This window comes from Carya illinoinensis, chromosome 11 (genome assembly GCF_018687715.1).
Source record: "Carya illinoinensis cultivar Pawnee chromosome 11, C.illinoinensisPawnee_v1, whole genome shotgun sequence".
In the NCBI taxonomy this organism is placed as follows: Eukaryota; Viridiplantae; Streptophyta; class Magnoliopsida; order Fagales; family Juglandaceae; genus Carya; species Carya illinoinensis.
The window spans coordinates 32977638-33002286 of record NC_056762.1 but is presented as its reverse complement, the minus strand read 5'-3'; the positions used below and the strand labels follow the sequence as shown (position 1 = coordinate 33002286).

The window sequence follows — 24649 nt, the reverse complement described above, 5'->3', positions numbered from 1 at the left end:
TATGGGATATAGATTGGTACAATGAAGGAAAGGCGCTAGGTTTTGATGCAAAGCTGGGAAGATATATTCTAAAAATCTTCTTTTCCTGTACCATCTTTGAAATAATATCAGTCCTGCTCCACAACATGCGTTAATAGCTATCTAGAAAGCATAAGGAAGTTAGGTATTTAACATTTTTTTTTTAATTAATTAAGCCTTGGGAATTAAAAGAGAATCTTTCGATCATATTTTCTAGTTAAAGAAATAAACTGGGGAATTTTTTTAATATGCTAAAGTGATGAACTAGTACTGTGTCTAACGAGAACCATTGAATTCTTACCACTAAGGACATGATCATCATCATGAGTCTTGCAGCAATATATCACTTCACAGTGTTCACATTCCACCAGAAAAATATTCATAAAAATTTATCCAATATTCTATTTTAAGAAGTTAACTGAACCAATTTAATTAAGAGTTTTACTACATATAAGTAAAGTTACGTACTAATCTGCGTACTAATACTGATTCTTTCGTATTCAAAATTTAAATTAACACTGCTTTTAATAAAATTTACTTTTTGACCAATCACATTAAATTAGTGCACAGATTAGTATATAATTGTGCTTGTAACTAGATTTTTCCTTTAATTAATTGGTCATCCGTTTAGTGGTATTAATCTTTTGGTATATGGTTACTTGCTAAATGTATTTTGTGTTTCAAGGCAATTAATATATATTGTGCAGCCGATATTCGTTCAGCTAAAGCAAGATTATAAATTGGTATAATAATAAATATTAAGAAATACTTTAGCCTACATAAAAGATTATACAAAAGTACTAAATTCACAAACTTACATAATTTGATACAATACATCATATTGTAGAATTACTTTTATTGTAAAGTAAATCTAAAGGATCACGTAAAGTTATTTCAATTTATGAGTTTAATTTTATATAATCTTTTTGTGTCTATAACAGTTCTTATAAATATTTATGCGTTATCAGCTAACCGTACTGATAAATATATCCCAAATATTGGGGTTAATAATCCTTAGAAGTTAATTAGAATATTAGATATTTTCTCAGAACTTGCATGTAGATCCTAATTCAAGACATATACACATATATATGTAGTAGCATATATTATATACTGTTGATTTAGTATTAAAACCTGTAAAATGAGTCAAATTCAATGACCCACGACATGTATGAATTATGATATTAATGCAAATGCAAGATCTTTTCCAAGGAATATGTGATTACGTACATGATCATATATAATTTTGTATATATTTGGATTTTGGAGGGTTCGATACCGATCACTGATCAGATTCTTCCACCTTTCCAAACATTTTGATAAGGTTTCAGTAATAATATGCCATTTTTATTAAATTCAATGGAGATAAAAGCTTTTATTGTCAATGCCATGGGCGCCGTTTTGGAGACAAACCGTATCAAAGAATGTGTCTTTATATAAATTATTAGCGACACCAAACATCTTAACTTGCTGCTATGGAACATATATATATAATATTATTAAACTTGTATTATTAGGGATCTATTTTTATTTTTTATTTTTTATTTTTTGTAAAAAGTTCTCTAGACATGATGTGGCCGGTAACGCACTAAAATACTGATGGAAAGATTCTAATTATTTATAAGTTGCATGACATGATTCCACACAAGGTGCAATCATGATGTCAGTTCAGCAATATTATTTATATATTATATAGTGAAATACACGTCAAATATTCTCCCTTTTTAATGATGCCAAAATACTATAGATCGATTTGATTAAACAAAATTAAATTATCTCAAAATTAAATTATCTCATTATATCGCATCTCATTTCATATAATTATTATAATTTTTTTAAATTTACATATAAAATATAATAAACAACTAATAATTTTTTATTCAACTTTCAATAAAACATCTCATCTCATCTCATTTGAATTATGTAACCAAATGATACATTAGCCTAGTTTGGATGTTACGTTGAGTTGAATTGAGATGAAAGTTAAAAATTAAATAAAATGTTGTTAGAATATTATTTTAAGATTTGAAAAAGTTAAATTGTTTATTATATTTTATGTTAGAATTTGAAAAAAATATAATAATTAGATGAGATGAGTTGAGAGAAGTTGAGGAACTAAACTGGTCGTAAAGTAATTGCATATATCTTTGAAATTTCGAACGAAAATGAACTTAATTGATATACATATTATATTAATATATAATAATAAGATTTCTAATGACATGCACCTCATGCTGCATGCATTCATGTGGTCATTTCGATGTTATCTATGGGCAACCAAAGAGAGACATCTGTTGGGTCACCTTTGGGGTTTAAGTGAAACATCAATTCCTTCATTAGCAACAGAGCAATGGTGAATTATTGATCCATCCATCACGAACAAATTGCGGATATAAATTGATGCTGCCTAGCTAATTAATTCCTTCGCCTATCTGTCATGTGCCACACGTACGTGTTATTAGCATCTCTTGCTTTGACATCAATGACATGATGTTCTATAGATATGCCAATTATAATACAAGGAACTTTACTTTTGAAGCTGCCTGAATCATGCATGATCATGTCTATATCGACTTGAATTCAGAACTAGCTTCCTTCTTAAATTGGAGCATTAATAACTTCGAAAGCCATAATCTAAAAACTGATCAGGGCATGTTTAACATCAAGCGGACATCATGAGTAGTACTCGATCCTTTACAAAGGTCCAGAAAATTTTTTTGTCTGCACTTGTACATGCATGCATGAGAGCGTTTGGATCTTCCTATATATTACACAGCATCCAAAAATCCTTAGTAGGAGGGCATGCACGTCCATGAAATGTGACAGCAAGATTCATCCTAGCTGGCTCCCTTTTGTAAATTGTACAGAGCGGAGATCGATCGAACCAGCCAACTTATGACAAAACAAATTTTCTTTTGTAGGCCGGTTAGGGAGCATTTTTTTGTTGCAAACTCGCCTAAGAAACTTCTTGGTAGTCCTCGATCCACCATACGAGTTAGCACTTTTGGGCTTTTAACCTCATTTTTCAAGCACTTGGGGACTTCAAAGTACTGTTAAAACTGAGCACATTAGGCACAAAGATGCTTGCCCAATTAACTGATCATATTGGGCAAGCATGAAGTGGGGATAGAGAGAGAGAGAGAGGTGGCTACTCTGCCCAGACGGTAAAGATTGCCCATCTATCCGTTTCCTCTCCCCTTTACTTAACTTTTTTTAATTTTATTTATGCATGTGAGAAGTAAATATAAAACTTTTGTTACGTAAAAGTAAGTTTACATACCGATCCTAATATTACTGCTTTTATATTAAAAATTTAAATTAATATAATTTTATTAAAATTTAACTTTATTATGAATCACGTTAAATTAGTGCACGTATTAGTAAATAATTGTTTACAACCAAATTTTTCCAAACTGACTTCCATAAAGTTCGGATCCAATCTTCCCAACACATAAAGTACATGACTTATATAGAAATTAGAGTTTTAAAAACTCTTAACAATAAATGGTGGTCAGTTCATTAATCTGATCAGATGTTTGGCCAATAAATTAAGAGACACAGAGATTATCAGAAGTCATTATTCCAACTGACAAAGAAGGCCGGGTTCTTATAAATAAATTAGCTCATTAAAAAGGATTTTATTTTTGTTGAACTAGATACTTAATATAATGGTTGATATACGGACCCACGTAATTCTATCGAGGCCATCTTCATGAAAAGAGAATAATAAAATATAGCCACCACATATGTAATGAACATAATATTTAAGCACTGTTGTTCCGATTTATAAAACTTACATCACATGAAACGATTAGAAAGAAATTCAAGGATAAGAGATCGATCGAACGGTGACAAATCATTCAAACCAAAAAACCTAAAAGCTCATACTAATATTAATAGAGGAGAGATGCTGTGCATCATATTTTTGTTATCATCTTCCAATTATTCTCTAATCAAATATCAAACAATTAAAAAAATAATTTGACATCCATTACCAATTATTTGGTATAATCATTTGATACCATATAAGAGGATAATGAAGAGGATGGTAAATAATACCCATAAATTCATCCTGCAAAATACCCCAATTTAAACCCCATAAAACTTTTGTTCGTATCATCCTTGTTTTCCATATTTGCTTCATGAAACCAAGAGAATTGGGTGCTCAAGATCGAAATTCGAAAGCAATGCCGGCCAAAATTGCTAGTTAAAAAGCTGAAAAAAGCCATAAAATATATGTTTGAAAAAATAAAAGGATCGCCAAAGGCTGAATTCCTCCGGTTACCATTTTTCTATAAACTGGCTAAGCATTCAAGTTCTAAGACTTTGGACAAAAGATAGCGAATGTGGGGATAATGAAAGCCTAAGTTTAGCGGCCCAATTAAATGAAAATTGACAAGGACATGCCACCTTTTATCCTGGACGATGCAGAGGATAAAATAGTTGACAAGAAAGCACCCCAGAATAAAATAAAATAGCTATTCGATTTTCTCTCTCTCTCTCTCTCTCTCTGGGGGACTTAAGACTCAAGAATTAAAAACATAAAAATAGAAAATCCAAACTGATATTTGGGATTTATACTGAATTCGATTGCGGGGTGCAGAGTTTGTTTCTTCAATTATAAAGGTTGAAATTTCTTTGAATAAGAACAGTCCGTCTATGTAGTGGGTTTCTTTCTCTCTCCGCGCAAATGCATTCAATCCAAGAGTTTAAGCCGAAGCTGTAAGAATTAGTGGCCATCGATCAAGCAAATGGTTTGGAAAGAAAGGAGAAAAAAAAAAAAAAAAGGTACAAGAAATTCATACAATGGACCTTGATGCCCAAGAACAGAAATAACAATTAACAGAACTACAGAACAAAAAAAAGGTTCAAAATAATGTGTACAAAAATTCAGAAACCCCGCAACTCAAGATTCTACGCTACGAAGCTGCCAAGCGTGAAAACAATATGAAGAACTGGAAAAAGAAGAAGAAAAAGGAGGGGTGTTTTTTTTTTTTTTGTGGGGGGGGGTAGAGAGAATTAGGCGGGTACAGGATTTGAGGACGAGAAAGGAAGACTGTGGAGGATGAGAAAACGAACCCGCCTTGGGAACGGCACGGAATGGAAAAGATGCTCCAGCACCCTCGCCAACAGCACCGTGTATTCCTGCATCATCTCCGCCACTATCGCCACCAGTATCATCTCCCTTCTCTTATTTCTCTCTTTTTCTATCGCTGCCACCTCAAAGGTCAAATTTATCAGTCCTCAAACTTTGACAGAAGCCCTCTTTTCTCTGTGTATTATATGCAATATGACAAGTGTATGATTAAGTGGAAGACTGAGGAGGTATATATGCTTATTGTTCAGTGGGCGTTTCTTCTGTAAGACACTAGAAGAGACTCGTTCAAAACCTTTGTTTTGGGTACCTGTTTCCATATAAACCAAACCAGGGGCGCCCAACAAGGCCAAGCACTGTCCTCACAGTGTGCTGCTGGGCTTCCAACACGTGTACATCCCCACCATACCTGTGTGTCTATGACACGGTTATGAAAGTTGGATTTTATCTGAATTCCGCCATCCATCAAAAGAAAAAGGACCAAAAAATAAATAACTAGACCCTTCCTGTATTAATTTTTATAAACAAGGTAGAAAGAGAAACTGGGGTCCCTTCCTTCCCATGCCCTGTGGATATTGTTTCTCTCATCCTTATCCTTTCCCCTCCCTGCCATTTATTAATGTATAAAGCGCAATGAGTATTCATTAATTAATTTTTTTTTTCAACTTCTCTCCTGGTTTTGCCGCCTCAACATTAGAGGTGGAGGTGGTGTGGTTTTCGTAAGCCCAAGTTTCATTCAAAGGTGGATTCATCTTTCCAGACTATGGGGTCCACGTTACCGAATGGATATACAGTCTCTGTTTTTTACCCTCGCTTTCACAAACAGACGCATATTATTATTAATTTTTTTTTTTAATTTTATTACGTACAACTAAAATTATATATTAATCAATTATATATTAATCTACATATTAATACTAATTTCTTTATATTTAAAATTTTAATTAATATTATTTTTAATAAAATTTATTTTTTAATCAATTATAATAAATTAATACATTGATACACGCTTATATTTATAATTAAATTTTTCATTTTTTTTTTGGTAGTTTTATCAACAGCCCATTCCCGGGAGCCCAAAACATAGTAAACGAAAACTGATTACAATGGTTGACTTGTACTCTTACATTATGATGGTTGTTAGGCGTGGAACTTCTCATTAAGGGATATGATCGACGGCGTGGAACTTCTCATTAAGGGATATGATCGACGTCCATATCTATAAAACTACTGCTATTACAGGTGACACCTTCTCCGCCTTGGAAGTCTTCCCCAAGGATACCACCTTCTACGAATGCACCAATATAGGAATGCTCTATGATCTGATGCACTACAAATACGCTAAAATACAGAAAAGTGGGCCGAATTATAAAGAAGAAAACCGTTTAGCTAAAACTCGGAATCTGATATACATACATATGTATAAAATATCCAACAACGCAAACGCGGGGATACACAAAAAGAAACCTAAGAAAGCAAAACGAAGTTGTTCAGTAGGGTACACAACATTTGGCAATTCTAGACACATGTACAAATGCATACAGGAAATCAATTTCAAACCTAAACTTGTTTCCAAGCATGCAACACGCATGGGAACAGACTCCCTACAGCTACTGCTGCAAAACATCAGGATCTAAATCATATCCATACCCCAATAAAGGCTGCAGACAGGAGCACAACTAGAGAAACTCCAACTGTATAGATTAACAAGGAACGTGGGGCACGAGAAGAACATTTCACAAAATGGGTCACCCCTATCTGCCTGCTGCCCTGCAGAATACCTTGTGTCACTCCTAACCTAAGTTTTGCCGAGGATTCTCCATTAGTTCCCTTGTACTCCTCAGAAGTCAAAAGCTTGTATTCTTCCTCTGGCTCGACAAAGCTAGAACCTTGCTCTGAAGCTTCTTCACTCTCTTCCTCTGGCTCAGCAAATCTAGACGCATGCTCAGAGGCTTCTTCACTCTCTTCCTTTAGCTTACAAAAAGTAGGGCTGTGCTCTGAGGCTTCTTTGGCCTGCAACAAGCAATATGATGGACTCAATAATTGATGAATACATACAAGAATAACTTTCATATCAGCTTCATCTGATTAAACTTACCTCAGTAAGAGTTGATTGCACTTCATCTTCATCTTCACTGTGGATTGCACCACTATCTTTACTATGATGAGCGGTGCCTTGAACCTTCAAAAGCTCACTGTCTTCCTCTGGCTCAGAAAAGGTAGGCCTGCAGTCCAAAGATTGTTTGTCCTGCAACCAACAATATTTTTTTTAATATTACCGACTTGAAAATTGATGAATGCACATGAGCAATAGTTTTAAACTGGCTTCATCTAAAGAACCATACCTCGAGAACAGTTGATTGTACTTCATCTTCTCCTTCACTACAGCTTCCTCCTCTCACTTCACTATAGCAAGCTGACCCAGTAGAAGTATTCATCTGCATAAGGATTCTTCTTGGCGCTGTGCCTTGAGTTCCAAATTTGTCTGAATTTGGTTGATGTAGAGGCTGCCGGCTCCTAATCTTGATAACAGATCCACCAACAGGACCACTGCTGTAGTTAACCGGATTCTTCTCCTCTGCCATTTCTTCAGAATTGAGCCCATAGGTTAAGCCCAGAGCAGAATTGGCAGGTGAAGCATCAAATCCCACAGAATTATCCCAAAGGTCGGCCATATTTTCCCCCTTAAGTTCCCAGTCAACAAGTGGCGCAAAAGCATGGAAAGATCCAAATGAATTTTGCCTTTGTAATAACTGCCAATTATCATCATGCTTCTGGCGTACAACAACATATTAACTTTAGTGTTAAGAGTATATCCATTATCAACTACATCAAATTTCCATAAAGCAAAATATGTATACCATAGTGCCACAAATTCAAAGTCAACGTGCATCAGGCAAAGCTGGAAACAGCAGAGGATTACCAACGAGGTGGCTTACAGAACATGAAAAAAATTATCCATTTTACCTGAATTCGGGCCACATCACTGTATGCATCACTTTCCCTAACATAGGAGCTTCCAGGTGGTACAGCCTCTACCTTACATACTTGACTAGACAAATGGGTGCCACTTCCCACAACTGAGTTCTTCTGAGTGGCTGATTCATCCCACGAGTCCAAATCATGGTTATTGAACACCTCATCGAACAACTCTGTAAAAGATATGTCCTGTTCACTTGTGTCACCAAGAGAATGGAATGTGTTATTGTCGTTGCCAAAGTCACTGGCAAAAGGTGAACCCAGATTATAAGGGGCCAGCTGTGTGTGATTCTGTGGTTGCGACGGGGAGAAATCTATGTAATCGATCTGGCAAGAAGCAGGCTCATAGATCGTTGAATTATCTCCCAGAGGCTGATGAACCTGAATGGTAAGGAAGAAGACAAAAATTTAGCCAATTCACTTCTTGATTATTCAGACCAGAAAAGAAACTTATCCTTAAGAAAATTTTATGCATTGTAAAAGATATCACTTGTCTCACCTCTATACCAGTACCTTCTTGTACATGATCTTCTTCCACATCAGACGCCATATAACTAATGCTACTTGTGTCAACAGGCATATGAGCATTAGGGGTGACGTTATCCAACTCATCGGTCAACCATCTCTTTATACCTTCAGATTGGTTACCAACTTGCACATCTGACATTGGTGTTTCTTGAACCACATCCGATGATAAATCGTCAGGAGAGGACTTGGTAGTGGTAGGAGATGAGCCAGTATTATCCACTTCATCATACTTTACAATGTCCGCCTTCTCCTCTGGCTTTCTGAACAAGCGACACAGTACAAAAGGAGCCTGTACAAAGCCAGAGAAGGACATGTTAACATGTTCAAGATGCCAATAATGAACAAAACTATATAAGGTTCTTGTTGACAGTATCTCCCAACAATTATGAACAGAGGACGGATAAAAAAGCACTATTGTCAAGAATAAGGAAGCAAAGGAGATAGAGACCTGGCCGGGATGAGTACCATCAAGTTGTCTCTGGGTAGCACGATACTCGTGCATGATCCAGTTTGTGCGCTCCCCCTTCGGAGCACGGCCTCTGTAGAAAACCAAGGTCTTCTTCATGCCGATCAAGGTGGTATTAGACCCAGACTTACGGGACTTGATGGTGCGGTCCTTGCCGGTCGCTTTCCAGTATCCGGCGTCAGTGGCCCTGTTGGAACGATGCCCGTTTGGGTACTTCCGATCACGCGGACAGAAGAAGAACCACTCTGGATCGTCCGTCTTTATCACCGAAAGCTCTTTTTTTTCACAAATTAAGCAGTTAACTATAAGAAATATGCAACATTAAAATAAAAGGCGCAAGCTTCAGAAGAATGTCAAAGAGGAACAGTCTTTAGCTGTTAGCATATGAAATCGCCAGATGCAGTGGAATTATCAATTTTTGATTCAGTGGAGAGAATAAAGAAAAATTTTGACAGCCAATTAACCAATCAAGAAAAGGGAAAAAAAATAAAAACTACTACCACAATAAGAATCGAATTGAATTTCACGATAAATGTAAGCGAATATAGTGTTTAAAACGTAAAAGAAAAAGGAAAGAGAGAAAAATACCAGGCAAATCCCAGGGCTCATATCTGCAAACGTCGATTTCGGAGATGACCCGGACGTCGGAATGACGGCCGTTGATTTTCAACTTGAGGTAATGATTTATGAGCTCTTCATCCGTCGGCCTGAATCTGAACCCCAGAGGCAGCGATTCCATCGACATCGCTTCCATCTTCCTCTTCTTCTTCCAAGGCTCTGAACTTACCGGGATCTCGTAAACCCTGAATTAGCGAACAAAAACCCTAACCACTCAAAAATATAGCGAAAACCCAACACTTGTGACATTAATCACAAGTAACTCAGCTTTGGCTTTTTGTTTTGCCTCCGGACGCTTGGTACGAAACCAACTGTTCCTCTAATGTGTTGGGGTTAAGAAAACCCACCATTCAAGGGGTCGGTTCCTCGGCAAACGTTCCGGTCGCTTTCCCAGGGCCCGATACGACAGTGAAATGAAGCGGGTCCCTTTAGCTTTGTGGGGGCCAGCAGTGCGTCGTGCATTTGCGTTATTGGAGACTCCTTGCTGTATGTAAAACTTTTTGCAGTAGAAAATCTCTACATCAAGATTTCTCTTTACTTTTTCACGTAAAGAAAATAGAAAGTAGTAGAGTGGTCAGGGGTGGCTTGGAGGGAGTCTGGAGCTACGGCCTGCATACATTGATGATTGACCGACTGAAAATGATTCCATTTATATTATTTATTTTAAATCTTTTATGCATACTCTACATCTAAATATATATTATTATTTCTTTATATCATTTATCTGTTTTATTTTTATTATTTCTCCATTTTCTTTAAAAAAAAATTATTCTCTTTAATGACCAACAAGTTTTTATTTCACCCAAGATTTCAAATTTTATAACGTTTCAAATCTATTTTTGAGATTGCAATTTATTATTTATTTTAAATCCAATGAATTAAAAAATTGGAGGAAAAGCAAAAACAGAAATGAAGAAAAAAATAATAAAGAAAGACAAAATGAGGAATTGAAACTAATAAAGTAAATAATACAAGGGAGAAGAATAGCATACAGCCCATATGTATATGGTAAAACTATGGAAAAGTGGGAAATGAAAAGAAGGGTGTTTATTACAGTATCTACATAAAAATACTAAAATTATAATTACAGTAAATTTTACCCAACTGTTCATATGTAAATGTATTAGGTTGTTTCGATAAGGAAATGAGGTGCGATAAGATAATTTTAAATAAAAGTTAAATAAAATATTATTTTTTAATATTATTATTGTTTTAAAATAAAAAAATATAAATTATTTATTATATTTTATATAAAAATTAAAAAAAATTGTAATAATGAGATAAGATAGATTGAAAGTATTTCTTAATCCAAACTGCCTCTTAAATTTGTACAATCTTATGAAGAATATTGTATTACTAACTATCGTAAACTTATATGCATTTTACATAATCTATTGAAAATGCTATTTGTCCTAAAATTTGGATAAAAACTTTAAGACCTTATGCCACATTCACATCTTGCATGGCATCATTAAAGATTACAATATATATATATATATATATATATTATTATAATTATCTCTTTCCCAATCAAAAGAAAATGAAGAAGATTTCGATTCCAATATGGATGAATATTTTTCCTTTTTCCTAAAAAAGAAAAAGAAAAAGAAAAAAAATAGATAAGTGTCTTCCTTCCTTTTTCTTTTTTATACCTTTATAAATTCTCCCTTGATTTGGAATTTCAGTATCAAGTATTTCACACAAAACATCTTATTCATAGAAATCGAAGTTGATTAGGACAAAAGTGTACATAACAAAATTTTAAAAATAAAAAATTATATATACTATATTATCATTTCACTAAATAAGATGTAACATATTTATTATTATTAAATAATTATTTATTACATACTTCTTTATCATTAAATAATAATAAATATATCACATTATATATAATATAATACAAATAAATGGTGGTACTGTATATAATATTACTGTTAAAAGAAAAATGTTCTCAAAAGTTCAAAACCCACTTGTAGACTTTTTTATGTCAGGGATATTTTTTTCTTTTTTATATATAAGTCTGTTCAAATTAATTACCAAATATTTTATCAAAGTTTTCACGTGCTATTTATTTATTTATTATCTGAGAGAAATTGCTTTCCAAGAGGAAAGGAAAGGTCAGACGCAACGATGGAGATTGCAAAACGTTCACTCAAACATAGGACGCGAGTGAATGAACTATACAAGAGTGTGAAGAAGGCTTTTGATCAACTAAAGCAAAAAAAAAAATAAAAGATAAAAATAAAGAGCTGCGAGACCAATGAAAATGCTCCACCTTTAAAAAGTAGATTATTCTATGAGCACATGCTTCCATCTTTTCTCTCACAAAAGTGTCAGTGGGCGGGCGACCCATCTTAATCACCCTCTCTCCCTCCCCCATCTTTCCAATAGAATTGTCATCCTTGCAACCTAATAGCTGATGCCTCATATCAGCAGTAGGTTCACGGCCATAAAAATATCACACATTCTGGATAATGGCATCAAATGTATTCAGTCATATGATTCCATCTCGGGAACAAGGAACTCTTTGGAAACTGCAAGTAGGCCCCAATCTTTTTTAAAATAAAAAATAAAAAAGGGAAACTCTACTGCCAATCTCTTTATTTTGTTGGCTGCTTAACAAGACTTCACTCGTATCTCCTGCCCCCCAAAAGTCAAGAATATGGTTTTGATATCTGTATGTGGTTTAACTGGTCTGTGCATATATTCATCTCAAACATAAATGAAAAGTTCTGCGGGGAAAACAGTGTCCCCTCACTTCACCATGCTGAATCGAAGTGTGAGGTAACAAAGAAATGGTCCCTCTCAATCATAAACAAGGTGAACAATGGGATACTGTAGTACATAACAATTAAGAGTTCTCTTGCAAGTTGAAGAATTTATTGTACGCAAATTTACCTATATGGCAGGATGATAACCAAGACTCACATTTGTTTCCACTCTTTGCACAACTCTTCTCAAACTCCACTCATGAAAGAAATCCAGAGCAACTCGCAGTCCAGTCCCAAGTCCAAGAACAATAATGACACCTGTACATTTCTCTCCATTTTTTACCACCATCAAACAAGCCAGTCATTAGAAAAGGAAGAGTAACAACGTAGAGCTACATACCGATTATAACGTTGATGGGCAGTGCCGAGATACCCAGGGTAATGGATATCAGCACATCCAACAGGAGGCCACAAACGAGGATTGAAAATGCCACCCAAAGTGGACTAAAACAGTTCTGGTACAGAGTTCATTGGATGCAACAAAATCAAAGGAATGAATATTGTTTTGTTTATAGGTATCAAGGGAATGAATATTGTTTTCTCAAATAAGTACAACTCCAGCAGATTGAGCAGAGTGACCCCTTACCCTTTCACGATCTTGATGCCTAAAATTTGTGTCATTCCTCCAAACCCAGTAATTTGTCTGTTCCATGAAAAACGAGAACATAAAATTTCATACATGTCTATCAGACCCTTTCTGCTTTCAGACACTTGTAAAAATAATGTTTCGTCACCCTGATATATCTTCAGCAAAAGTGCCAATGTTCACCATTTTAAAAAGGCGAGTTTAAAACCCAACCATTAAACCAGTAAAATTAATAATTAAATTTAAAAAGAAAACAAATCCAGTGGCAAAACAACTCAAAAGAGATTAGAGGATATTTTGAATATATAATTTTATTACTATAATATTCAAATCATATGTTTTGATTTCTTCTGTTGGATCGTGTTCTCCAAAGTGTTGAAGAGTATCCTCCAGTTGTATGGCATCTTGCTGCCAAGGATCAAGTACAGCTTGGGCATAAGATGAAGGCTCCACTGCTTGAACAATGGAGGAAATAGCAGAAATGGGATACCAAGTAGAAAGGAACATGGTGTGGTCAGGGAAGACATTGGGACAGAGGGAACCCATACTAGACCAAGTGGTCATGGGTTGAGTAGAGTGTGGAGCAGGGAGTGTTTCACTTGACGGGAGGGGTGTTGGGGCAGGAAGTGAGGGGAGCTTGGGTGAAGGAAGTGATGCAGGGGAGGTTTGGAAATCACTAGAGATGGGATTCAAAAGTGGCTGGGAAGCCAAGACATGGTCAGGAGTTCAAAAGTTCAAGGCTATCAAAAACACGAATCTGAGACATGGTCAGGAGTGGGTTGGGGGTCGAAGATCGAGAAGGGGAATTGGGGGGGCCGGAAAGAGCCAAGAAAATGTATTGACACTTGTGTAGTAGCAAGAGCCAATATTTGAGGGGGTAAGAACTGGTGGTTTGTTCCAAGCTGGGAAAAGAAGTCTCATTAAAAACTACATCCATGACTATGTCTGCCCTTTGAAGTGAAGGATCAAAGCACAGGTACCCTTGTATCCAAATCCATAGCCTACAAAGATGCATGGCTTGGTATGAAATTGTAACTTCTTGTCAGAGTTATAGGGGCAAAGAAGAGTAAAACACATGCATCAGAAGACTCAAGGTGAAAGTGATCTGAACATTAATGGAACAATTCTTCAAAGGGACTCCTATGATTTAAAATGGGTGTAGGAAGACGATTAACAAGGTAGACCATGGTGGTGAACATGTCAACCCAAAATTTCTTTGGTAGCCAAGATTCAGCAAGAGTGAATCCCATTTCAAGAATCTGTTGGAGTTTGCTTTCAGAAAGCTACTCAGATGTGTGAGAACAAGATTTGCAATGGAGAATTCCATTTTGGTGAGAAATGGAATTAAATCTTTGCAAAGTAAATTCGCCTCCTCCATTAGATTGAAATTGTTAAATTTTGGTGGAAAGCAAATTTTTGACAATGCATTTGAATTAATGAAATGCTAAGATACGTCTAGCTTTTGTTGCAATGGATAAACCCATGTGAAGCAAGAAAAATCATTAATGAACACATAGTAGTGGCATCCACTTTTAGAAATAATTGGTGTGGTCCACACCTTCGAGTGAACTAATTCTATGGGATGTTGACTCGATCAAAGGGAGGAAGAAAAGGATCGTGTTTTTGCTTTTTAAGTTGACAAGATTCAATGGAAAAAAAAAAAAAAAAAAAAAAAAACTAACTAACAAGATTCGATGCCAGCATTTAAAAGCAGGTAATTGTGGAGATTTGACTATAAATAGGACAATTACATCTGAAGGATGTCCTATTCTAGAATGCCAACCAGAAAGGAAGTTTTATTCCTAGGAGGCGGTGCTTTTTCTTTAAAGAATTCCTTTGCAACTGGACTGGATAAAAAACATTTTCACTCTTGCCTTCCAAAAAAATGGCTCCATTCTGCATGTGCATGCCCAATTAAAATCTGTTGTTGTTAGTGTAGAAATAACAGTGATTATCTTGACAAAATTTTTGGATGGACGATAAACTTGTTGAAGCTAAAGGACATTGGAGAATATTGTTCAAATGAAACTTAGAACAATGGATTCATAACAGTTATTTTCTCATTAGGAAGGTAATTCAGAGGGCATAAGTCAAAACCGTCCAGCTTGATCATGACAAGCTGTGCAATATTTGGGAAAGGAAAAATTATGGAGTTTGTTGGAAGACGTGGTGGAAGTACTCAAGGTACTAATAGAGACATGGCTAGAGCTAGAAAAGTGTGTGCTTTGGCCAGCCATGGGTAAGGGTATTGTTAGAGTGGCCTATAGTTCTGAGTTGGGGAGGCTTGAACAGCAGCTTGACAGTAGGATGCTCTAACACAAAGTTCCACACCGTTGTGGTCTTTCTTGAGAAGTAGGATTGATTAACAAAAGATGTGCTAAAAAGTAAACATATTCTTTTGCTATATATGTCAAATTTTTCTTCCAGACTCTAAATATCAAATGATTATATGTTGCATTACTTGTAAGCATTCAAAATTATGATATCATTCAGAACATGCCAAGGACCCTTCATATGTTGTTAATAATAATTAGATGTGGAAATAGCATGGGTGATGCCAGGCCAGGTGGTTGATCATCTGGCATGCTGGAGAGGTATCACTGGGACACCACAGATTGTAGCTGTTTGGAAAATGGCCCCTATTTGTATTCTTTGGTGTATTTGGAGCGAACGTAATGAGAGACTTTTTGAGGATCATGAATATTCCTTGGAAGAGTTTAGGAGTTTCTTTTGGAAGACTTTGTTTTTGTGGGCTATTGCGTTGGATTTAAATGGGCTTAGTTTTCATGATTTCCTTGTAACGGTTACTAGTTCTTAAAAAGGTGTATGCTTTTGTATACCTCTAGTGTACTTGAGCTATGCCTACCTTTTATCAATGAAATATCATATTACTTATAAAAAAAAATAATAATAATTAGATGTTCTAGTCTGTACTTGAGAAGGTCAAATCTGAACATTTGGGTGCATACAGCACAGTACAATACGTGTCAAATACGATTAAAGAATTTAACAAAGAATGTTTTGATTCTTTATATAATTAGGAAAAACAAAATAGATATTGGGACGTGGCTAAGAAGTACTTCATTCAAAATGGATATGATATCACAAAGATGAGGTGAACTAAAAATCCCATCCAATGTGGTAACCTAATGCATGAGTTATATACTTGATAAAAATGGTATGGAATATGGAATACGTACACTAGGCTGGGAATCTGGAGGTGGCACGTTTGCAGCTACCTCCCTGCACAAAAAACCAAAAACACATTATAAGATCCTTCGAGACTGAGCTAACCCCAAATCAAGAACAAATATAGTGAAAAGACTTACTGGCATATCTCACATTTGTTTGATCCTCTTGTACAAAACCAAGTATCTATGCATGATCGGTGGGCTTTTGCAAGTCCACCTCGACAATGGCACCCAAGATCTATAAGAATTTCTTCCTTCTCCTGCTGACACACTCTGAAAAATAGAACAGCCTATATCAATACTTTTTATGTGAAATTGAACAGAAGATAAAGCAATTAATTTTAAGATATAATCCAATGATACTTACATCCATCTAAATCAATTTCCAACATGAAAATAAAGCAAAACTACATAACCCAAACGTTTTTCAACATGCAGCCAAAGTCAATGGTCCTGTTTTAGTTCCTTTTCAAAACCTCACGTAGTAATTTGAAAAGTCTATTTATAGCAGATTGAGCAGCTGCGGGCAACTAAATTTATGCACCAACTTGAACAAGACTTTTTTTATGACCTCATAAGATCACTACTAACTTGAACAAGATAAAAATGATAATATGTGCAAAAACAGAGGCAAAAAGGCCAAAACCTGAAAATCCCTGCAAACAATAAAACCAATAAAAGCAGCCACGATGGACATCACCGAGCATAACTAAATACGGAACAACAACAATTTTTCTCCATGCCTCTGCTTTTCTTCAAAGATGGGGAACTCCAAGCCATCAACATTGAGAAAACGTAAGTTCATGCAACTATACTCAAATTCTATAAAAAAAATATTGAACCTGTCTAAATATTCTCCCTTTAATTTTTTTTTTTTGATAAGTAAACTGTAGTATTAATAATAATAGGCATAGCCCAAGTACACAAGATGGTATACAAGAGATAAGACCTATTTAGGTCGCTATAGAAGTCGCAAGGAAATCATGTACATTTAGACCATTAAAGTCTACAGCTAAGGTCCACAGAAATAACGTACAGAAAAAAAAGCAACGAAGCTCCTCTGGTGTGCGCTCCTTATCTTCGAATGTTCTCTCATTGCGCTCTTGCCAAATGCACCACATAATTCAAATAGGAATCATCTTCCACACCACTTTGATTTGAGAATCTCCGCCCGGCATCACCCAACTGGCCAATAACTCAACCACTGACTCCGGCATTACCCAGCTTATCCCTACTCGACTGAAAACTTCATACCACAAAGCTCTAGCTGTCTCACAATGTAACAGGAGATGGTTCACTGACTCACCAGATTTCTTACACATACAACACCAATCAGTAATGATAATCCTACACTTACGCAAATTATCAGTAGTCAAAATCTTTCTTAACGCTGCTGTCCAGGTGAAGAAAAGAGCTTTGGGAGGCGCCTTATTCCTCCACAAGCTTTTCCATGGGAAAAGAGGATTTGGTATAGTTGTAAGGGCCTTATAAAAAGAGCGAACCGAGAAAGTACCCTTACCCACAGGTTTCCACCACAGCTTATCTTCATGCCTTCCGTTCATCTTCATAGAGTACACTAGATTGAAAAAATCCCCGAAGCTGTTTACTTCCCAATCCTGTGCTGTTCTACAGAAAATGATATTCCAATGGACTTGGTCCCCAGAACGAACCAGAAGATCCGCCACCGAAGCTTCTGGGTCAGAAGCCACTCAGAATACCGACGGAAAAGAATCCTTGAAAGCCTCCTCCCTGCACCATATATCTCTCCAAAATTTTATACGTGTGCCCTCCCCCACCAAAAGTTTCGTATGATTAGCAAAAAACCCCCACCCTCTTCTTATATGCTTCCAAATCCCCACCCCACAAGGCCTGATCCCCTCTCTAGTGCACCATCCCCCCCATAGGCTACCATGTTTGCTTTCAACAACTAATTTCCATAAAGCTTCCGGTTCCATATTGTATCGCCATAACCATTTCCCGAGCAATGCCTGATTGAAAGTTCTTAGGTTCTTTAGCCCCAACCCACCTGAGGAAATAGGTCTGCAAACCTTATCCCAACTGATTAAGTGAAACTTGAATTCATCTCCTATCCCACTCCACAGGAACTCACGGTACAACCTTTCTATCCGAGCTGCCATGGCAGCTGGAATAGGGAATAAAGCTAGGAAATATGTAGGAAAGTTAGAAAGAGTACTCTTAATCAGGGTCACACGGCCTCCTTTTGACAAATACAATCTCTTCCACCCAACCAATCTTCGTTCTATCTTCTCAATCACTGGGTCCCAGATAGCAACAGATCGTGAAACAGCCCCCAACGGTAGTCCTAGATAGGTCATAGGGAGAGAAGCGACCTTACATCCCAAAATACTAGCCAACTGTCGAGTGCTACTGACATTCCCAACAGGAACTAGCTCTGATTTATCAAAGTTCACTCTCAAACCTGACACTGCTTCGAAGCATAGCAGAAGTGCTTTCAGAGTCCTAAGTTGTTCTTGTTCAGCCTCACAGAAGACTAAAGTGTCATCTACAAAAAGTAAGTGGGATATCGAGATTAGACCCCTATTCAAATCACCCACTGAAAATCCAGCCAGCAGACCATTGATAACTAACGCCGTTAACATCCTACTCAGAGCCTCCATGATGATGACAAAGAGTAATGGGGATAGTGGATCCCCCTGTCTTAACCCCCTCGAGCTGTTAAAAAAACCTTCTGGACTACCATTGATCAACACTGAAAATCTTGCCGTTGAGATGCACCATTTAATCCACCTACACCATTTTTCCCCAAACCCACACCTCTTCAATAAATAAATTAAGAATTCCCAATTTACATGGTCATATGCCTTTTCCATGTCTAGCTTACAAATGATCCCTGCAATACCAGACTTTAATATACTATCCAGGCATTCATTAGCTATTAAAACCGAATCTAGAATTTGACGACCTCTAACAAAGGCATTTTGTGGTTTGGAAATTATCTTACCAATGGCTTCACCCAACCTGTTTGCTAGTACCTTTGAGATGATTTTATAAATCCCATTAATGAGACTAACGGGCCTAAAGTCCTTCACTTCCGAAGCCTCGGTCTTCTTTGGGATCAAGGCAATAAAAGTCGCATTCAAGCTTTTCTTAAATTTCCCACCCAAGAAAAATTCCTTAAAGACATTCATAATATCCTCTTTTACCACCTCCCAACAAGATTGGAAGAAACCCATCGAGAAGCCGTCTGGTCCTGGTGCTTTATCTTTTCCCATTCGACTGATCACTTTGTACACCTCCTCTTCCTCAAAAGCTCTTTCCAACCATGAAGCTGTCTGTGGCTCAATCGAATCAAATTCAAGTCCATCCAAATTTGGCCTCCATCTCTCTCTTTCTGTAAATAACTGTTCAAAAAAAAATTCAGCACATGTTCTCGGATCACAAGAACCTCTGTACATTCACTACCATTGATTTTCAGCATCTCGATGGTATTATTTCTCCTATTAGAGTTTGCCACTCTATGGAAGAATTTTGTATTTCGATCCCCTTCCTTCAGCCACAATGCTCTTGACTTCTGCCTCCAAGAGATCTCTTCAAGAGATAATACCCCTTCGAGCTCGGCAGTTAACACTGCCCTTCTAGAAATTTCCTCTGCGGTAAGCGATCTATCTTCATTGAGCCTTTCTAGAACCTGTAATTCCTCCATCTTGTTTTTCTTTTGATCCCCTACATCTCCAAAACTTTGGGTGTTCCAAAGCTTTAGATCCTCCTTAAGAGCCTTCAATTTGCCTGCGAGAATATGAGAGGGATTACCATTAAACTGATAAGAAGACCACCAATTCCTTACCCTGTCCACAAATCCTTCGCTTTTCAACCACATGTTTTCAAACTTGAAATAACGACGCCCGCTATGAATGCCTCCTCCATCCAGTAAAATTGGAAAATGATTTGAGCATAGGCGCGGTAATCACCTCTAACATACCTCCGGATAATGACATTCCCATTCCGACGATATTAAAAATCTGTCCAGCCGAGACCACGTCTAACTATTAGACCAAGTAAAAAGCCCACCCATGAGTGGAAGGTCCACCATATTCAAGTCAAAAATGCAGTCGGAAAACTCTGTCATCACTGGTCGTAGTCGACTGACCCCAGATCTTTCACTGGGAAATCTTATAACATTAAAATCCCCTCCTATGCAGATAGGAAGGTCCCACCAGCTGTGTACACCAGCCAATTCTTCCCATAGTAGATGCTGGTTGTTGTCTATATTCGGACCATAGATTCCTGCAAAAGCCCACAAAAAATTATCCTCTACCATCTTGAAAGAACAGGCCACCGTATAATCCCCTATGAACTCCTCCATCTTTACCACTACCCGTTTATCCCACATCACAATGATACCCCCCGAAGCCCCATTCGAAGCCAAATAGACCCAATCTACATAAGGACAATGCCATACACTTCTCACTATATTTCTAGTCACCAATTTCAATTTGGTTTCCTGTAAACAAATAATATCCGCCCGCCAATCTAGCAGCAAGTTTTTTATACGAGCTCGCTTATTACTCTCGTTCAACCCCCGAACATTCCAAGACACGATTTTTGGCTTCATAAAGAAATACAAGTACCCTTCCCTTTGAGCCTTTCACGGCTTGAACTTCCCTCATTCAAAGACCAATCCAGTCTCTTAAGCTCCCTATTGTTCTTAGAACCCTTATTCTTAGAATGCGAATGACTCACCTCAATAGTTGTGAGGAGCGCCATAAATTGTTCTTCATAACCCACACACTCCATACCCACTATATGTTGAATATCCTTCACCTTTTTAAACACCCAATCCGACATCTCACCTTCATTGGGTAACAAACAGTCTAGATCCGACATCTCACCTTCATTGGGTAACAAATAGTCTAGAGGAAACGGATTCCTCTCCCCATACACCTCAGACAGATTAGGATCCTCCCATTCCAGCACTGTCTCCACAATCTCCAACCCCTCCGAAGGTTGGTTTTCCTCTGGAGTGTCAGGAACCAATAACAAATCAGTGCTATCAAACCCCACTACCTCTACTTGTTTGGTCGATGGGTTCTGTGCGTTTACAACTGGTAAGGATGATCCCGATAGCTTGTATTCTTCATTGAGCATCCCGGGATCCTGAATCTTTTCCGTTCCAAACTCTGAAAAAGCTTCCAGATGTTCGCCATATGCACCAGGGACCTCAACTTGGGGTGATAACATCACCACATTTAATTTTGATTGATTCTGTGCGAGAAACTCCGGAAAAAAGACATCGGGGGCTGTATCTCGGCGTTTTCCTCCTCCCGCGACGGCAGAATCTGCTCCTCTGCAGTCGCCGGCGTTGTCTGTACCACCGGGAAAGGCTTCGCCGTCGTTATCTGTTCAACCTGGATCTGGGTCAACATCGGCTTCTTTGGTTCCGACGTAGACGGGTCGGGTCGCATACTCTGGATCTTCCAAGCCTTTGTGGCTTTCGGCCCATGGGAAGGCCCTGGGTCCTTATGTTTAATGGGTAAGGCTTTATAATGTGTAACTGGATGTCCCGGCCATGGGTAAGGTTATTTTCAGGTCCCGGCCCATGGAAAGGCCTTTCTTTGATTGCCACTTCAAACCCCCCATCCGGGCCCACTCCCGATCCATTATGTGCCCGCCCCCACTCTTTCCTTATTAGATGGTCTATCTTCATCTACAGTTCACCTATCTGCGACTTAGCTTCCCAAAGGAGTTTCAGCGTCTCCCCGTCAGTCACGCCTCCTACATGTCTACTGCCAACCTGCCCCTGTACAAGGCATGGCTCTCTGTCAAGGACCTGTCCCATAGCCGCATCATCAAGTACGAGCCTACCTTCACATTCAGACCGAGCCACCTGCAACTGCACCACCATCAGTGCCTCCCTGTAAGACTGAGGATTCGCCTTGGTCGACTTCTTCATCAGACTTACCCTCTATCTCTTTACATCTCAAAACTCCCACAACACCTCCCCCATTTTACTCCAACCATAACCCTCTTCCTCAGGTACAAAGATGAACTTCCTCCTCCCTCCAACACCATATTCCACCACTGCCAGATATCGTCCTCTCGCATTTGAACACCGTTGAGCAATAAAGCTACTGCTGCCTTCCCTTATTGTGGTGTAAAAATCGATTTTTTCCTCCTTCGAGCACCCATCCATGGCCTTAGCGAGCCATGTTACTGCTGCAGGTCCCAGGACTACACTAGCCACCATCTTCCACGTCCTTTCCGTGATAACCACCCTGCCCCCTCCTTAAGCAAAGTGAAACATTTAGAACCTATAACTAACTCCTTACACGAATGCATGACCATTACAGACAAACCAGAACAACTGTCGTGAGGACCGTTGCTAACCACCCAAACTAACGCAAAGAAACTATCAGCAAGCTAAGCATCCTCGAAAGAAAAAGTGTACGGAGAGAAAAGTGTACGGAGAGCAAAACTTGAACTGATGCAACTTTTCTCTCTCTCCCTTTAATTTAAAGCAAAACTTAGTTTCAATCATACCCAGCCCGTAATGGAAAGTGTGTCTTCTAATAAATTGAGTGTGGATCGCGTCCAATATCATCTGCTGAAGAGTTTCATTTCCATGGTGCATTCCAAACCAAAAACACGTACATTTATTTGTAGAGTAAACCTCATTTCGAGATTTTTTTTTTTTTTTTTTCACCATCAAGTTAATGTCACACCAACTTTTAAAAGGGAAAGTTGAGAATGACAGTTGAATTGATGGTTAGTAAGGCAATAAGCAAGAGCACGCTCAGCTTATTAGATTAAAGAAGAAAAAAGAAAAACAGGGAAAATGCAATCCATAAGAAACAAAACATGAAGCCATTTCTGGATAGTCGTGATGTATCTAGAAACTATATGATACCTGCATAGCTCAGCAAAACTTGCTGTCCTCGACAAATATGCCTTTTTGGGAGACAGAGCAGGGGGCAGTTGCTCATCGTCATTAGAGGAGTCCACAGCAGTTGACAACTTTGCAGTTGGTTCGGGAGTCTGATCACAACCATGGTTGGAGTTGGCGTTGGCTGACTGCTTCTCCAGGTCGGGAAGATCACCATCGCAGCTGGTGTCTTTCAGCATCTGATGCCAAAAACCCTCGCCCACCAACCGGTACCCTTTACTCTATCAATTCCGAGCACGAAAGGAAACGGAGTCACGCGATTCGAGCTTCCGAAAACCCTTCAAAATTAAGAAAGAAAATCCATTGAAAATATCTTGGCATAGAGCATTGACAAAAAACCTTATTAAAAAAAAAAAAAAACTTTTGTTGCAGCAAAAGACGATCGAACCTCGTAAAAGTGGGTATTGGGATTCAGCAATGGAAGCGTCGAGAGTCGACGAAGCACCTTAACACAGCCGAAAGAAATATCCAAGACGAAGAAGAAGATGAACAAGCGAGATGATTAATGATGTTAAACCCAAATTCTAAGCAACCCCAACAGTGAATCACAATTTCTGGTGGTGGGTACGTATTTAAGCGACTCCCCAGCGCCCGTTACTCACTGCCATGCTCACGCTTCACTCGCACCTCAACGGATGGGATTCACTGCAGTTAAGGCAAGGCGCAAAGTGGACGATGCTTAAAAAATTCTCTAACCTTTCTTTTGGTCCCCACGAAATGCAACTCGTTGCAACTAACCTGAAACCACCGCTTTCTTTGTCTCTATTATTATTACTAATTATTAATTATTTAATATTAAGAATAATGCTATATACAATCGTGAAATTACAAACATCATGTAATCGCTTTGAAAAAAAATAGAGTTTACGATTAAAAAGTTAGTTTTTTTTTATATGTGAGTTTCATATTAATTTATTTTTTTGAAAATAACTACACGCCGTTTGTATAATCACAACTATAAATATCATTTTTCAATTATTAATTATTAAGTTGACTACTTAAAACGTGCCGTAATGATAAAGAAGACATCGTGATACACTGATAATATGCTCAAGATATTAACTTAAAATAAATATCTTAGTACATAAATTAGTGTTGAAATTAAAATAAAATATCTCACACACACGCATGACATAAGATATATGATCAAAATATAGATTCAGGCCTCATTTGAATTGCAAAATGTCTCATTTTAGCCCATCCTATCTTAAAATCTAAATATCATAAATATAAATATTTTTTAATTTTAAATTTCAAATTTTTTTATCTAATCATTACTTAATAATTATAATTTTTCTAAACTTCTAAACAAAACACAAAAAATAATTCAACTTTTTAAAATCTTAAAACAAAAATAATTCACTATTAAAATTATATTATAATAATATTTTAGTTTTATAATATTTTTATTTAACTTTTCTCTCTCATTTTTTGAAATCCTATAAAATATCTTAACTCAAACAATTTACTAT

At 37.3% G+C, this 24649-nt stretch overlaps 3 protein-coding genes across 6 annotated transcripts; all 3 read right to left on the bottom strand.

Moving 5' to 3' along the window:
* Positions 1 to 4816: 4816 nt before the first annotated feature.
* On the bottom strand, positions 4817 to 5479 carry LOC122280375. Its single transcript, XM_043091251.1, has one exon. It carries the CDS (start codon positions 5197 to 5199, stop codon positions 5038 to 5040), a length of 162 nt encoding a protein of 53 aa, XP_042947185.1. The 5' UTR covers positions 5200 to 5479; the 3' UTR covers positions 4817 to 5037.
* A 1018-nt stretch (positions 5480 to 6497) lies between these two features.
* Positions 6498 to 10209, bottom strand: LOC122281645 (protein NTM1-like 9). Of its 3 annotated transcripts, none has more exons than XM_043093343.1 (7): positions 9675 to 10209; positions 9069 to 9388; positions 8592 to 8909; positions 8081 to 8473; positions 7459 to 7884; positions 7212 to 7361; positions 6498 to 7126 (listed from the first exon to the last, which is right to left on the bottom strand). In XM_043093343.1, exons 1-7 carry the CDS (start codon positions 9838 to 9840, stop codon positions 6752 to 6754), a joined length of 2148 nt encoding a protein of 715 aa, XP_042949277.1. In that variant the 5' UTR covers positions 9841 to 10209; the 3' UTR covers positions 6498 to 6751. The 3 variants fall into 3 exon arrangements, with proteins under 3 accessions (XP_042949277.1, XP_042949276.1, XP_042949278.1); XM_043093342.1 differs by having other exon boundaries at positions 7459 to 7887; positions 9675 to 10198; XM_043093344.1 differs by having other exon boundaries at positions 7459 to 7887; positions 9069 to 9361; positions 9675 to 10186.
* Positions 10210 to 12389: 2180 nt separating this feature from the next.
* LOC122282614 (E3 ubiquitin-protein ligase MARCHF2) lies at positions 12390 to 23897 on the bottom strand. Of its 2 annotated transcripts, XM_043094553.1 has the most exons (7): positions 23566 to 23894; positions 23142 to 23455; positions 16394 to 16528; positions 16265 to 16307; positions 13065 to 13121; positions 12819 to 12933; positions 12390 to 12736 (listed from the first exon to the last, which is right to left on the bottom strand). In XM_043094553.1, exons 2-7 carry the CDS (start codon positions 23354 to 23356, stop codon positions 12606 to 12608), a joined length of 696 nt encoding a protein of 231 aa, XP_042950487.1. In that variant the 5' UTR covers positions 23357 to 23455; positions 23566 to 23894; the 3' UTR covers positions 12390 to 12605. The 2 variants fall into 2 exon arrangements, with proteins under 2 accessions (XP_042950487.1, XP_042950488.1); XM_043094554.1 differs by lacking the exon at positions 12819 to 12933 and having other exon boundaries at positions 23566 to 23897.
* Positions 23898 to 24649: the final 752 nt, after the last annotated feature.

What these genes read in the sequence shown, in the direction of transcription:
- LOC122280375 (XM_043091251.1), bottom strand. Translation starts at nt 5,199, where the DNA reads ATGATACTGGTGGCGATAGTGGCGGAGATGATGCAGGAATACACGGTG.
- LOC122281645 (XM_043093342.1), bottom strand. Translation starts at nt 9,840, where the DNA reads ATGGAAGCGATGTCGATGGAATCGCTGCCTCTGGGGTTCAGATTCAGG. An exon ending in ATGGTACTCATCCCGGCCAG is followed by an intron (nt 8,910 to 9,068) that starts GTCTCTATCTCC and finishes GGCTTTGTACAG; the next exon opens with GCTCCTTTTGTACTGTGTCG. An exon ending in TACAATCAACTGTTCTCGAG is followed by an intron (nt 7,362 to 7,458) that starts GTATGGTTCTTT and finishes TGTTGGTTGCAG; the next exon opens with GACAAACAATCTTTGGACTG.
- LOC122282614 (XM_043094553.1), bottom strand. Translation starts at nt 23,356, where the DNA reads ATGCTGAAAGACACCAGCTGCGATGGTGATCTTCCCGACCTGGAGAAG. An exon ending in GGCATCAAGATCGTGAAAGG is followed by an intron (nt 12,934 to 13,064) that starts GTAAGGGGTCAC and finishes ACTCTGTACCAG; the next exon opens with AACTGTTTTAGTCCACTTTG. An exon ending in GCCCATCAACGTTATAATCG is followed by an intron (nt 12,737 to 12,818) that starts GTATGTAGCTCT and finishes AGAAATGTACAG; the next exon opens with GTGTCATTATTGTTCTTGGA.